This window comes from Bos grunniens, chromosome X, assembly GCF_055505025.1.
Source record: "Bos grunniens cultivar Pamir isolate PY7600 chromosome X, Bosgru_T2T1.0, whole genome shotgun sequence".
In the NCBI taxonomy this organism is placed as follows: Eukaryota; Metazoa; Chordata; class Mammalia; order Artiodactyla; family Bovidae; genus Bos; species Bos grunniens.
In genome coordinates, this window is record NC_141194.1 from 16,214,155 (window position 1) to 16,230,199 (window position 16,045).

At 39.8% G+C, this 16,045-nt stretch overlaps 1 protein-coding gene across 2 annotated transcripts in view; it reads right to left on the reverse strand.

Annotated features, from left to right (window-relative positions):
- The window catches only part of MAP3K15 (mitogen-activated protein kinase kinase kinase 15), a 146,018-nt gene that overhangs the window by 52,195 nt on the left and 77,778 nt on the right, over positions 1 to 16,045 (reverse strand). For both annotated transcript variants that reach the window (XM_086387404.1, XM_086387402.1), the window contains exon 7: positions 3,152 to 3,322. In XM_086387404.1, coding sequence (XP_086243530.1) covers positions 3,152 to 3,322 — 171 coding nt within the window. The remainder of the gene's footprint in view (positions 1 to 3,151; positions 3,323 to 16,045) is intronic.

Consider the following 16,045-nt stretch of genomic DNA (forward strand, 5'->3'; position numbering starts at 1 on the left):
TGAACCTTCTTTCCCTCCTACTCCTGGTATGTTTTGGGGATTTTAAATTCCATATCCTACTATATGTGACTTTTTTTTCCATTTTCTTTTATTATAGAAAGCTATCTGGGAAGAGGGCAGAGGGGGTGATTTCTCTGTTTCTTATCCACAAATCAAACAGGCCCAGCTTGGGGACATACAAGTCTCTAATTTGGAGTCAAGACTGCAGTCCCAGGCTTGTGTCTGTCCAGCCCCATGACCTTGGACTGGCCCCCTGCCTCCCTGGGCCTCACGTTCCACATCTCTGAGAGAGAGACGATCCCCATGGCCTCACCAGAGCCAGCATGCCTTGACCAGAAAATCAAGCTTCACATGCTCCTATACCCACAGCACTACCTTCCGAACTGCATGGAGAGGGCTCTGATGACTTCCTTGAAGGAGCCACAGGCCATCATTTCCTGACCTGGGGGTTGAATTCCTGGCCACGGTGGTGGGACCACAGCTTCTTATTTTGCCCCTGCCAATTATTTTCCTCCGTTTCCCTTCCCTTCAACACCCCGAATGATTCCTCTTGACCATGCAGTGCACTGGGTGCTACTGGGGATTAACTAAGACTAAAAGAAGATCCCCACCCTCTAAGAACCTATACCATGAAAGAGGTAAGATCTACACACAATTAGTGAAAATACTAATTTTCATGAGTGTGGCAAATAACCTAAAACCACACAAATCCATCTAGAGGGACTCACAGGAGACAGAGAGGCTTGAGATGTGGCATGAAGATGGACAGAATTGTAACAGCAGCGATTTAGAAAGGGAATCCCCAGACAGAAAATGGCAGGAGCAGAGATGGGAGTTTGGGGAGCTCCTAAGGAACTCCAGTTTATGTGGACATATATCAAGTAGTGAGAAACAGGGGTAGGGGCAGGCTGGAGAAAGTCTGCAGAGCACCCAGAACAGTGATCTACGAGTTTGAAGTTGTATTTAGTAGGGAGTGGAGAGGTATTTCGGGTCTTTGAGCTTCAGGAAAAGTAAGCTATTAATCTATGAAGGATTCACTTTACAGACACCAAGCAGAGAACCTACCTGAGATACTGTAAGAACATTCCTGGCAAGAAAGTTAAAAAAAAAAAATGGCACCAACTGAGGGCGGTATTGATGGGAAAGGATGGTTAGGGAGGAAGCGAAGACTCACAGAAGGGCTGGAATTGGGAAATGACTGTATGGGGAGATAAGTAAGTGAAGGTCACCAAACATTAAGCAAATGTGCATGCGGAGATGGCTAAACAATGGTGGTAAGAGAGCAAGACAATGGAAGCCATCCCTTATGGAGAGGAGGGAATAACTCAGTCTTAGATATGTTGAGTCTTGAATACCAGCACCAGCTTGAAAGAATAGGTAAGCAAAGAGTGGGGCAATGTGGGGCCAAAGCTTAGGATAGGGGCTGGGCTGGAGACTGACTATAGTCCAAAGTGTGGGAGTGACTGGGATTACCAGGGAACAGCGTAGATGGAGAGAAGAGGGGAGAGGACAGAGTCCAATCTGTATAGAAGGAAAGCAAAGAGGAGGGGGAAAGGGAGCAGTCAGAATGAAATGAGACCAAACAGCGGTACCAAAAGCTCTTGCGATGGAAATGGATGATGTAGGCTGTGCGCTCTTATCTCAAATACACCCAGGTTCTGACATCTCACTGTTTTCATCATTACTACCCTGGTTCAAGCTACCATCAGCTTTTCTCTAAGGTTCTAACTGTTCTGTGTCAGCCCTCATCCACGTGGTAGGTTACTTAATAACCACAACCCCTGCCAAACCACTAAGCACATGCCTTTGTCATGTTTCCCTCTCACAGGTGGAATCTGTGTCTCCACCTCTTTGAATCTGGGCTGACCATGTGGTTGGCTTTGATCAAGAACATGTGGCAGAACTTTTGTGAGAGTTCCTGAGCCTTGAGAAGCTTTCTGGTTTCCACATTCACTCTGTTAGAATGCTGTCCACCATGTAAGGGAGTTGGTCTTGCAGTACTAAAACCACTGCTAGAGAATGGAGGCTCCCACCAACAGCTGGCACCAGCTGTTACATGTGAGTATCCTGGACCTTTCAACCCTGCTGACTCTCCAGATGACTACAACCTTAGGGATGAGTTCAGCACTTCAGGACTAGAATCGACAGAGGAACTGCCTGGGCAATCCACAGAACCATGAGAAATCATAAACCCTTGTGTTAAGCCACTAGGTTTTGGAGATGCTTGTTATGCAGTAAATGATAGCTGACACACCCCCTAACATGTATTCTTTGCATAACCATGAGAGTCTTCTGGTTAAAATGCAGCTCAGATTTTGTCACTCCTCTGCTCAGAACATTCCAGCACTGCATCATCTCACTCTGAGTAAAACAGTCTTCTTTTGCATTTCCTGCCACTCTCTTCCTCGCTCCTGCCTCATCATCCTTGTACATACTCGGCATGCTTCCTCCTCAGGGTCTTTGCTGAGGAGACCCCCCTCAGCTCTTGTTCTTGCTGTCCCCCACCCCACTTTTGGAACACAGTTATCTGCAAGGCTCATTCCCTCACCACCTACACTTTATTCACTTTCACTGAGCATCCTATATAAAACTGCTGACAACTCCCAACCCTCCCTTCCCTTGTCCCTGATTAACTTTTCCCCAAAGCCCTCACCATTAGCTGATATTCTATTTTACTGTATTTGTTTGTCTGACTTTCCTTACCAGCAATGCAAGGTCCATTAAGGTGTGGCTTCAGATCTGCTGTTTATCCCTATCATGTAGAAGAGTTCCTGACATGCAGTAAACCCTCAGAAAACATTTGTTGAATGAATAAATGAATAAGAAATGAACAGCTCACTGAAAGGATAATGCCATGATGGTGGTGGAACAAGGTTCTGGAAGGAGGAGCTGGGAAGGAGGGTGCTGAGCTTCCTTGCCCCTATAAATGCATGAACTTGTGAGAAGAGTGTCACCAGCAGAAAATGCTGTTTCTAATGGTTTCCTTTTGGAAAAAAGAATCTGGAAATTCCCAGACCATGTGTATGGCATCTTTCTTACTGCCAGCAAACAGGCAGATACACATATGTAGGGAAAAGACCTGGACCCTGAACTTGTGTAATTCTATTCTTTGCAAAGATGCATGTGTTACTGACGAAGGCGGCTGGTTTACCATTCAATGGCGCTGTCTCTGCTGGCATCATCTTTGCAGTCTGAATCTAAGAAGACGTCCTTGTAGATCCTCCCACAGAGGCAGAACATGTCAGGGGCCGGGTGGTCACAGCTCTGCAGAACCTGGAGCATGACCTGCAGGGCCTTCTCACGATCACCTGCGCTGTTTCTCCTGAAAGATTCAGTGATAAGATGACAAACGTCTGACTCAAGACACAGAGTGTACATATCTATGTCTATATCTATATATGCATTCATTCTGTGAAAGGCTGGTGCAAGGATGCTGTACTTTAACAGGAAAAAAATTTTAATTATCTTTCATTTTTCATATTCAAATGAAACAAGTGCTTAAGATTCACACCAGTAAGTCTCATTAAATCATACTCAGTCCTTTACCTGATCTTTTCTAAGTTAGACCTAGACTGTGGATGAAAGTGTATGCAGATCAATGTATTTGGAAAGACAGAAAAAAAATAATATGGCATCCTCCTGTTGCTGGATGGAGAGTAAAGATTTCAGAAGCTAAGCCTGAATCATGAGGATGAGATAGTCTGACACAAGGTTCCTTTGGAAAAGTGGCAGGGTCCCCAAATTCAGAAAGCCAAGATGAATTTAGAAATATATCTGGGCATTTCTTGACCTGAAATGTCTTGCCATCCTCAAACATGGAATGGCCCCACCAGTAATTCCTGTTATACTCATCAGAATCAGAAATTATTTATATATTCACAGATCACAGTCTTCTTTATTAGTACATTGTATGGTAAAATTCTCATTTTATACACAAGAAATGGATTCCTTAGACAGCTGTTACATTTTTTTTGCCACAAAATATCTTGAGTTTGTGGCTGTGAAATATTAAAAGTGTTCCTATGAAGGTTTGGAAGCACAGTCCATCAGTAGTGAGGACTGAGTAAGTCAATGATGGTTAATGCTATTCATATTATAATATAAAATATTAAACATTTCTAAAAAGAAATGAAGCAACTTCTATGTAATACTGCTATGGAGAAGTCTCCAGAACATCCTGTTAAGACAAGAGAGCAAGGTGTTGAATACTGTGCAGAGAATGCTACCTTTTTATTTAAAAAGGAGGGGATGTGAACAATAAATGTATCTCCTTTCATTTCTTCAAAATGGAAAATAAAAAGGGAAGAAAAATGGCTACTGATAGGTTGAGGGGAAAAAAAAAAAAAAAACATGATGAAGGGGGCAGAGACAGATAGAAAGTTCCATTAATACATCTTGGAATTTGGCTTTGAAACTACATAAGATTTTTACATGATTCTTTTTAAAAATGAGACAATTCTTAAAATTTTGCCGAAAAAGAGAGTTTGCTAATGAACATACTATCTGAATTTGTGGCTGGGGCAAAACAAATGAACTTATGCATCTGGTTGACAGCTTACCCACAAAAGAGAAACTAATTTATCACATGATTTACAAACACAACAATCCAATTGTATTTTCCTAAGAGGATATAACCTAAGGAAAAAATATAAATGCAAAGAAATCTTATATAGTTTCCAGTAATCATACTATTTGGCCTTGGAATACAGAATGAAGCAGGGCAAAGGCTAATAGAGTTTTGCCAAGAAAATGCACTGGTCATTAACAAACACCCTCTTCCAACAACACAAGAGAAGACTCTACACATGGACATTACCAGATGGTCAACACCAAAATCAGATTGATTATATTCTTTGCAGAAAAAGATAAGAAGCTCTATACAGTCAGCAAAAACAAGACCAGGAGCTGACTGTGGCTCAGACCATGAACTCCTTATTGCCAAATTCAGACTTAAATTGAAGAAAGTAGGGAAAACCACTAGACCATTCAGGTATGACCTAAATCAAATCCCTTATGATTATACAGTGGATGTGAGAAATAGATTTAAGGGCCTAGATCTGATAGATAGAGTGCCTGATGAACTATGGAATGAGGTTCGTGACATTGTACAGGAGACAGGAATCAAGACCATCCCCATGGAAAAGAAATGCAAAAAAGCAAAATGGCTGTTTGCGGAGGCCTTACAAATAGCTGTGAAAAGAAGAGAAGCGAAAAGCAAAGGAGAAAAGGAAAGATATAAACATCTGAATGCAGAGTTCCAAAGAATAACAAGGAGAGGTAAGATAAGCTTTCCTCACTGATCAATGCAAAGAAAAAGAGGAAAACAATAGAATGGGAAAGGCTAGAGATCTCTTCAAGAAAATGAGAGATACCAAGGGAACATTTCATGTAAAGATGGGCTCAATAAAGGACAGAAATGCTTCCTAACAGAAGCAGATGATATTAAGAAGAGGTGGTGAGAATACACAGAAGAACTGTCCAAAAAAGATCTTCATGACACAGATAGTCACGATGGTGTGATCCCTCACCTAGAGCCAGACATCCTGGACTGTGAAGTCAAGTGGGCCTTAGGAAGCAATGCTACGAACAAAGCTAGTGGAGGTGATGGAATTCCAGTTGAGCTATTCCAAATCCTGAATGATGATGCTGTGAAAGTGCTGCACGAAATACGCCAGCAAATTTGGAAAACTCAGCAGTGGCCACAGGACTGGAAAAGGTCAGTTTTCATTCCAATCCCAAAGAAAGGCAATGCCAAAGAATGCTCAAACTACCACACAATTGCACTCATGTCACATGCTAGCAAAGTAATGCTCAAAATTCTCCAAGCCAGGCTTCAGCAATATGTGAACCGTGAACTTCCTGATGTTCAAGCTGGTTTTAGAAAAGGCAGAGGAACCAGAGATCCAATTGCCAACATCTGCTGGATCACGGAAAAAGCAAGAGAGTTCCAGAAAAACATCTATTTCTGCTTTATTGACTATACCAAAGCCTTTGACTGTGTGGATCACAATAAACTGTGGAAAATTCTGAAAGAGATGGGAATACCAGACCACCTGACCTGCCTCTTGAGAAATCTGTATGCAGGTCAGGAAGCAACAGTTAGAACTGGACATGGAACAACAGACTGGTTCCAAATACGAAAAGGAGTACGTCAAGGCTGTATATTGTCACCCTGTTTATTTAACTTATATGCAGAGTACATCATGAGAAACGATGGACTGGAAGAAACACAAGCTGGAATCAAGATTGCCGGGAGAAATATCAATAACCTCAGATACGGAGATGACACCACCCTTATGGAAGAAAGTGAAGAGGAACTCAAAAGCCTCTTGATGAAAGTGAAAGTGGAGAGTGAAAAAGTTGGCTTAAAGCTCAACATTCGGAAACCAAGATCATGGCATCCGGTCCCATCACTTCATGGGAAATAGATGGGGAAACAGTGGTAACAGTGGCAGACTTTATTTTTCTGGGCTCCAAAATCACCACAGATGGTGACTGCAGCCATGAAATTAAAAGACGCTTACTCCTTGGAAGGAAAGTTATGACCAACCTAGATAGCATATTCAAAAGCAGAGACATTACTTTGCCAACAAAGGTCCGTCTAGTCAACACTATGGTTTTTCCTGTGGTCATGTATGGATGTGAGAGTTGGACTGTGAAGAAGGCTGAGTGCCGAAGAATTGATGCTTTGGAACTGTGGTGTTGGAGAAGACTCTTGAGAGTCCCTTGGACTGCAAGGAGATCCAACCAGTCCATTCTGAAGGAGATCAGCCCTGGGATTTCTTTGGAAGGCATGATGCTAAAGCTGAAACTCCAGTACTTTGGCCACCTCATGGGAAGAGTTGACTCATTGGAAAAGACTCTGATGCTGGGAGGGATTGGGGGCAGGAGGAGAAGGGGACGACAGAGGATGAGATGGCTGGATGGCATCACTGACTCAATGGACATGAGTCTGAGTGAACTCCGGGAGTTGGTGATGGACAGGGAGGCCTGGCGTGCTGCGATTCATGGGGTCGCAAAGAGTTGGACACGACTGAGCGACTGATCTGATCTGATCTGAATCTATGTAATCTATGTAATCTGATCTGAATACTATGTAAGTGATAATAGTATATGTGTGTGCTCAGTCGTGTCTGACTCTTTGCCAGGCTCCTCTGCCTATGGAATTTCCCAGGCAAGAATACTGGAGTGGGTTGCCATTTCCTCCTCTAGGGGATCATCCCAACCCAGGGGTCAAACCTGTGTCTCCTGCATTGGCAGGCAGATTCTTTACCACTGAGCCACCTGGTAAGTCCAGGTGATGAGACAGTACTGGTGTTTTGAAAAAGAATACAAAAATATTAATTTAGTATCATTAAGAACCAGAATTTTTGGCATAGGAGAAATAAATACAAAATCAAAGAAGCAAAAATCCTATAGTCCTAAATTTGAATTGGAATATCGGTAGGAATTCATGAGGTGGTCTCCCCAGTTCTATCTACCAAAAAGGTCCAAAGCAATGACCGACTCAGTAGCAACAAGAACCTTCAAGCCCTGACTGGGATCCGTAAACTTCATCTCTCACTAAAGAAACCAGGACTCCGTGAAAGAATCACTGATTCAACATATGTCTAAGACGATCCTGGAACATCTTAACCCACAAAGAAACAAAGAAGCTACTAAACTCTTATCAAAGACTCAGGAGCCAACTTGAAAGCTTTTGGCTAAAGAGGGGACAATTTGAGCATTAAGAAGAAAAATAACTATAAAGCATTGAAATACATTAATTATCACTGAAATTATGAGTTCATAAAGATCTTATAAAACCTCACTGGTCACTCTTAGAGGATGCTAACAAACCAATTCACTGTTTTTGAAAAATGACCCAGACGAAATTAAGCATACAGCTTCCTTTTCCCATACAAACTGTAATCAAGTCATTGATGAGGGAAAATTTCTCTTCATAAATAAAGTATTTGTGCTACTAACTCAGGAATTAATTATAAAATTCAAATATCACTATTTTACAACTTCTAACCAAATAATGGATCTAGGAAATGATCATCAAGGGCCACTATCATCACAAAAAGAAAAAACAGATGAAGTACACAATCAACTATTAAGTAGTCTTGAAAAAAATCAAACCAACCTAAATAGACATTTCTCCAAAGAACAGATAGATGGTGAAAAAAGCACATGAAAATATGCTCAAAATCATTCATTATCAGAAAAATACAAATCAAAACTACAATGAGGTATCACCTCACAGCAGATAGAACGGCTATAATCAAAAAAAGCTACAAGCAATACATGTTGGAGAGGGTGTAAAGAAAAAGGAACCCTCCTACCCTGTTGGTGGGAATGTAAATCGGTACAGCCCCCATGGAGAACAGTATGAAGGTTCCTTAAAAAACTACAAATAGAACTACCACATGATCCAGCAATCCCACTTCTGGGGAGATATCCAGAGAAAAACAATTCGAAAAGATACATGTATCCCAATATTCACTGCAGCACTATTTACAATAGCCGAGACATGGAAGCAACCTAAATGTCCATCAACAGAGGAATGAATATAGAAGATGTGCTATATATGTACTATGTAATATTACTCAGCGATAAAAAAGAAAGAAATGATGCCTTCTGCAGCAACATGGATGAACCTGGAGATTATCATACTAAGTGAAGTAAGCCAGCAAGAGACAGGCATCATATGATATTACTCATATGTGGAATTCAATTTTTAAAAATGATTCAAATGAACTTATTTACAAAATAGAAACAGACTTACGGATGTCGAAAACAAATTTATGGTTACCAAAGGGGAAACATGGTGGGAGGAGAGATAAATAAGAGCTTTGGATTAATATGCACACACTATTATATACGGGATAGATAACCAACACAGGGAACTCTAGTCAACATTCTATAATAACCTCTACAGGAAAAGAATCTGAAAAAGAATGGCTATATGTGTACTGATTCACTCTGCTGTAAACCTGAAACTAACATGATATTATAAATCAACTATACTCCAATATAAAATAAAAATTAAAAATTCAAACCAGAATCTGAAATAAACCTCCAGATTTAACTACCAACTTACAGGAGTTGCGGGGTTGGGGGGCGTGTGGCGGAGGGACTTACTAAATTATACCACAAGGATATGATCAGCAAAATCCAGAAATTTGTTAACTTTACATGACAAATGCTTCTTTGACAAGAAGAAAAAGAAAAAATAAGAGGAGAAAAGTTGATAAGAATTAAGAGTCTTATCAACAAAATGCAATGTGTAGACTTTGCCTTGATCATGTCAAACAAACTCAATGTAAAAAAAAAAAAAAGACACAATTTGGAAAATCTGAACACTGATATTAAGGAATTACTGCTAATTTTTAGGTATGATAACTGTGATGATATTTTACAAAAAGTTCTTAATCTTTAGGACAATATCTTGTAGGTGAAATATTTATCATTGAAATGTCATGTCTTTGCTTCATAATTAACCCAGTGTTGGGGTAGGGGGAGTCAGTGGGAGTGGGAAACAAAACTGGCTTGTGATGGTAATTATTGAGGTTGATAAGGAATAAATGTGGGTTCATTATGTTACCTTCTACTTTTGAATATATTTGAAATTTATATAATAAAAAAAGGGATGGTAATAATTCTGACTTAACAATTCTACTTCTGGAATCTATACTATAGAAATAGAAACATATATACATATATATTTTCAAGAATTTTTGAACAAATGTTTATTATGGCATTGTTCACAATAGTAGAAAAACTGGAAATGATCCAAATATCCATTAACAGAAGAGTGGTAAAATATATTTTCTAACAACCAAACTATAGAATATCATAAAACCCTTGGAGAGAAGCAAATCCATATGTAATTATATAGAAGAACATCCATAATAGCTCAAGGGGAAAAAAATTGCTGAGCTAAATGAATAGCAAAATCCCACTCTGTAGTAAACACTACTTACACATAAGTTTATGTGCAGAGACAAAATCTGGAAAGATACACATTAAATTGTCCAAAAAATCACTGCTGAGATTTGTACAAGGTGTTCCTGTGCTTATGTTACTAATAACTATTCTAATAAAGAGATTATTCTTTTTAATTTCTGGGCATTTTTACAACAGGCTCTTTTTTATGCTTTCTTTCCTGAGGACCCATACCTCAAAAGACTACTTATGCCATCCAAGAAGACAGATTAGTACCTAAAACAGCCTTTCTCAACTGGGGTTCTGCTAGAGAAACCCTAGAGAAAATTATTTGATTATCTGAGTGACTATTTTCTCCATTTTCCCAAGGATGGTACATAGCCCCATTAAGGATGTATGAGTTTATTCAGTTAATACAATGAATGCCTTAGGTCTTAATTCTCTTGGAACCCAACCTGGGCTAAGAAGGGCTAATCTAGACACTTGACATCCTTCTGGAAGCCTGCAATAATCAGGCCTCTATTTCAACTCAGACTTTCTCTATTTTCTATCTTGGTCTTGTCCTAATACATTGAATCCTTCCTCTCTTTGGCCATAGAATCCAACTTTACTAGCCTACGAATTAGATCACTTGATGAACAGCCTACCCATGATATGCTTTAATTTTTAAGAGCCAACAGCTACCAACTCAACTCAAATTTACTAGAGCATTTAAATAATTTCTAGAGTCTGTTGTGAGAAAATGAAAACAAAGCTTTAATGTAGCACAAAATTTCTATAACTGTTATGAGCCAACTTTTGAGGTGTTCAGCTTCTGAAAAGAACGTACTTAACTCTTTTAAATGCTTAATTATTGATTTCAGTCCAAGTTTGTTTGGTTGGTTTTCTTTAGATCAATTACATCAAGATTTCCCTTGAACTTTTTCATTAACTTGAAACTTACCCCTGTTACTCACAACAAAAGGTCTTTTAAGGATAAACAAAACAAAGAATCAAACATTTGCAAAAAGTGAAAAGCAAAGGGATTTTCAGCTTAAAAGCCACTTTCAGATAGGTGCTAAATAGCTAATCCCTTTAGTGGTTAATAATCAGTTTTCAGATCTGCTTATTATTTTCACATCCCAAAGTATCCAAGAATAAGCCTATAGATAAGTACTTCTGTGTATAATCAGTCCAGCCACATCTGTTTCTGATAACAAGACCATTTCACAATTTAATAGAGGAAGCTAATGAAGACAGTAGGGTCTCAACCTTGGCTGCATACTAGAATGACCTGGGGAGTTTTAAAAACCTTGCTGTCCAGGCTGTACCTCAGACCAATTAAATCCATCTGTGGAGATGGGATTCAGGCATCAGTATCTAATACTGGACAGTCTGATTCAGTATGGCTTCTTCATTGCTAAATCCACTGATTAATTCTCAGCCCTTGTCTTTGACCTTCCAGCAGCATTAGACCATTGAGTACTCCCTGCTCCTTGGACCACCTTCTTCCTTGGCTTGCAGAATACCACTTCCTAAATTTTCCTTCTACTTCAATCTAATTCTCTAGTTCCCATTCATCACTCTGATCTTCTAAAACTGGAGTGTCCCTAGGCACAATGCTTGGACTTTTCATCCGTAACTGCACCAGATCCCTTGGTGATATTATCCAGCATCAGGATTTTTCAAGCCATCTATATGTATTCTGACGATGCCCCCATTTCTATCTGCAGCCCAGAGCACTTTCCTAAACTCCAGACTTATATATTCACTGCCTTCTAGGCATCTCACTTGCGTGTCTAATACCTCAAACTTAGTGTGTTCAAAACAAAACTCTCGATCGTCCCATCAAATCTGTTCTCACAGTCATTTTCATCTTAATGATGGCTGTTATTCTTCCTGTTATTCAAGCCAAAAACTTTGGAGTTAAGTTTCATTACTCTAACACCTTTTGTTCACTCAACAAAATCTGTTGGCTTTTATTTCAAACCATATCAAAAAATGGCCTACTCCTCATGAATTCTACAATGACCACCCTGGTCCAAGTCACCATCATTTTCCGCTTCCACCCTTGCCTCTCTACAGTCTTATTTTCAACACAGCAGTCCAAGTGATCCTGCTAAACTCTAAGTCTGAACATGTCTCTCAAAACTCTCCATACAAATCATATATCTGATAAGAAGTTAACATTCAAAATATATAAAGAACAACAACAACAAAAACCCCACCAAAAATCTGATTTAAAAATGGGCAGAGGATCTCATAAACGTTTTTCCAAAGAAGGCATACAGATAAGCTAACAGGTACATGAAAAGATGCTCAACATCATTAGTCACTGGGGAAACGCAAAAACAATGAGATATTACCTCACACATGTTACAATGGCCATCATCAAAAAGACAAGAGATAAAATGTTAGTGAGGATGTGGAGAAAAGGGAACTCTTGTGCCCTGTTGGCGGGAATATAAATTGGTGCAGCCACTATGGAAAACAGTGTGGAGGTCCTCAAAAGATTAAAAACAGAACTACTCTCTGACCCAACAACTCCACTTCTGGGCATTTATCTAAAGGAAATAAAAGTACTAAGTCAAAAAGATACCCACACTCCTATGTTCATTGCAGCATACTTTACAATAGCAAAGACATGGAAAAACCTAAGTGTCCATAAACAGATGAATGAATAAAGAAAATGTGGTGTGTGTGTGTATACACACACATACATACACACAAACACATACATACACATGCTCACCATGAACTATTATTCAGCTATAAAAAAGTAAGGAATGGACAGACCTTGAGAGCCTTATGCTAAGTGAAGTACATCAAAGAGAGAAAGAAAAATACTGTAGAATCTCACTTATATATAGAATCTAAAAATGAAAAACTGAATTCACAGGTATAAAGAACAGATTGGTGTGCCAGAGGGAGGGGGTGAGAGGTGGGCAAAACAGTAAACTGGGTCAAGACCGCAAACTCCCAAGGATAAAATAAGGAAGTTTGGGGGATATAATGCACAGCATGATGGCTATAATTACTACTACTATATTGCATATTTGCAAATTGCTAAGAGATACCTTAAAAGTTCTCATAACAAGAAAAAGATTGTTCATGTAAGGTGATGGATGTTAACTAGACTTACTGTGCTGATAATTTCACAATATATACATATATTGAATCATTATGTTGTACACTTGAAACTCATATATATATATATGTCAATTACATCTTTTTTTAGGAAAAAAAATCCCCCCAGTGGTTCCCATCTCAGAGCAAATGTCAATTCTCTTATGAGGCCCGACAAGGTTCTGTAAGATCTGGTTCCCACTGTTTCTCCAACCTCACCTCTTACTACCCTCTCCCCCGACCATCACTTGCTCTGCTCTAGCTGCTCTGATGTTCTATGTGCTGATACCTCGACTTGGAGGGCTCTTCCCCCACAGTTTACATGGTATGTTCCCTCATCTCTTCTTGATCTTTTCTCCAAGTTGCTCTCTAATAAGTGAGGTCTTTTCTGAGCACTCAAATTATCATTGCCATCTCCCAGACTCACTGCTCCTCCTTATCATCCTAACCTGTTTTCATAATTTTACTTATTTTTTAAATTATCTCCCCCCTATTTAAGAATATAAGCTCCAAGATGGAAGGATTTTTGTTATTTGATCTATTTTCTGCTGTGCCCCAGGGCTTAGAACTGCATCTGCTAAAAAAAAAAAAAAAAAAGTGTCTATTAAAGGAATGATAAAGTGAGCAGTACTAAATGTACTGACATGGAAAGATCTCCAAGCACTGACTGCTAAGTGAACACAGAAAATAACAGAACATCTCCTGCATGGTCTTGTATTTTAAAAACCCTGTGGTATGAAAGTTTGCTGCTGCTAAGTCACTTCAGTCGTGTCCGACTCTGTGCGACCCCAGAGACGGCAGCCCACCAGGCTCCCCCGTCCCTGAGATTCTCCAGGCAAGAACACTGGAGTGGGTTGCCATTTCCTTCTCCAATGCATGAAAGTGAAAAGTGAAAGGGAAGTCACTCAGTCGTGTCCGACACCTAGCGACCCCATGGACTGCAGCCTCCCAGGCTCCTCCGACCATGGGATTTGCCAGGCAAGAGCACTGGAGTGGGGTGCCATCGCCTTCTCCGGGTATGACAGTTTAGTAGCATGTAAAAGCCAACAAAATTATGTGAAAGGACATACACCAAACTGACAGAAGAGGTTACTTCTGGAATACAAGTGGGATCACAGATTAGAATTACAAGGGAAAACTACTTTAAATGTATTTTTCCAATTTTTCATAAGGATATATAAACATATTCACGTATTACTGATGCAACAAAATGCATGGAGTACAAACAGAATACTGCACTGGAAATATATAAAGCTACATTCCAGTTATTTTCATACCATGCACTATCCATCTGAATTTGGAACAAGGTACTTGCCCTTTCTGTGCCTCAGTTCTTCACTTGAAGAGTATGTTTGGCTTTGCTCGCCTCACAAGGTTACTGTGAGCCAGAGGTCTGCTAGAGCACTGGTTTGTCACAAACCATCCTCTCTGCCTGTCTGTGTTCTATACTGTGTGTCTGTGAGAGAAATTTTATAGAGTGGGAGACAGAGTTCCAAAATAACTTTCTTCTAAGCCAGCTCTAAGAACTAAAAGCAAAAGGTCTCATTAGAGCGGTATCCTTTTCAGAACAAACTTTTCCTTAGGTTGCCCATCAAAAACCTTTTTAAGAGACTTCTGCTTCTTATCAGGATGTAGGAGAATGTGACAGGACTTCAACTCCTGGGATAACAATAAAAACACAGACAATATAAAAATTATACTGAATGAAAGGAAGAACTACCTTAATTAAATAAATTCCAGAGAAAAATGGACCTTTCAGAGTGAGCAGAAAGCTGTGATAGCTTCCATAGCTGGGAGCCTGATCCAAGTACTGATGAATGGAAGAAAGAGCCCTTCATAGAGAAACTTCACAAAGATGAGGAGACCATCAGCCAAGCTTTGAATAAGATGATGGGTGATAGGACAAAATGGGATCTGGAAGGGTCCCCAAGCAAACACAGATCACTTAATGTAATAATGCTCTGGCCTCACACCCACCCCCAGAATTCTGCCAAGAAAGCCACAGTGAATGAAAGGCTCAAAAATAGGACACCACAGAAATTTTTACAGCACTCAGATTCTGGGGCTCTGCCAACACTGAATCCAAAGATATCAGAAAGCAGCCCCATGCCTTCTCTGCTCAAATACTGAGAGAATAAAAAAGACAGCAGAGGGGCAAGAGGTTTGGGTTGGGCTAACCACAAGTAAACTGAGTCTAGTTAAAAGGAGGGTCCATCATCAGATAAATGTATAAAGAAACTGTGGTACATACATTCAGTGGAATATTACTCAGCCATGAAAAGGAACACATGTGAGTCAGTTCTAATGAGGCAGATGAAGTAAGTCAGAAAAACAAATAATGTATATTAATCCATATATATGGAATCTAGAAAGATGGTACTGGTAAACTTATTTACAGGCCAACAATGGAGACACAGACATAGAGAACAGACTTATGGACATGGGCGGGGGGAGGAAGGAGAGAGTGGGGTGAATGGAGAGAACAACATGGAAGCATATACACTACAATGTGTAAAACAGATAATCAATGGGAATTTGCTGTATGACTCAGGGAACTCAAACCAGGGCTCTGTAACAACCTAGAGGGGTGGGAAGGGAGAGGAGGTGGCAAGGAGGTAAAAGAGGGAGGGGACACATGTATACCCATGGCTGACTCATGTTGATGTATGGCAGAGGCCAACACAACATTGTGAAGCAATTTTACTTCAATTAAAAATAAATAAGTTAGGGAAAACAAAAAGGAAGGTCCATTCCCAACCCAGCTACCATTCAGTAGAAATATGAAAAACATCAGTCATACACGTTCATTGCCAGACCTAAGAAAGGGCTCAGACATTCAGGCTAATAAATAAAACAAACTGAAATTATATGTCAGTCTCCACTGTTCTTGTAGATAAAATGTCTAGAATATAGTAAAATTATGAAATAAGCATAGGAGCAAGAAAATGTGGCCCATAATTGACATAAAATAATTAGCAGAACCAGATCCAGAATTGACTATGACTGAATT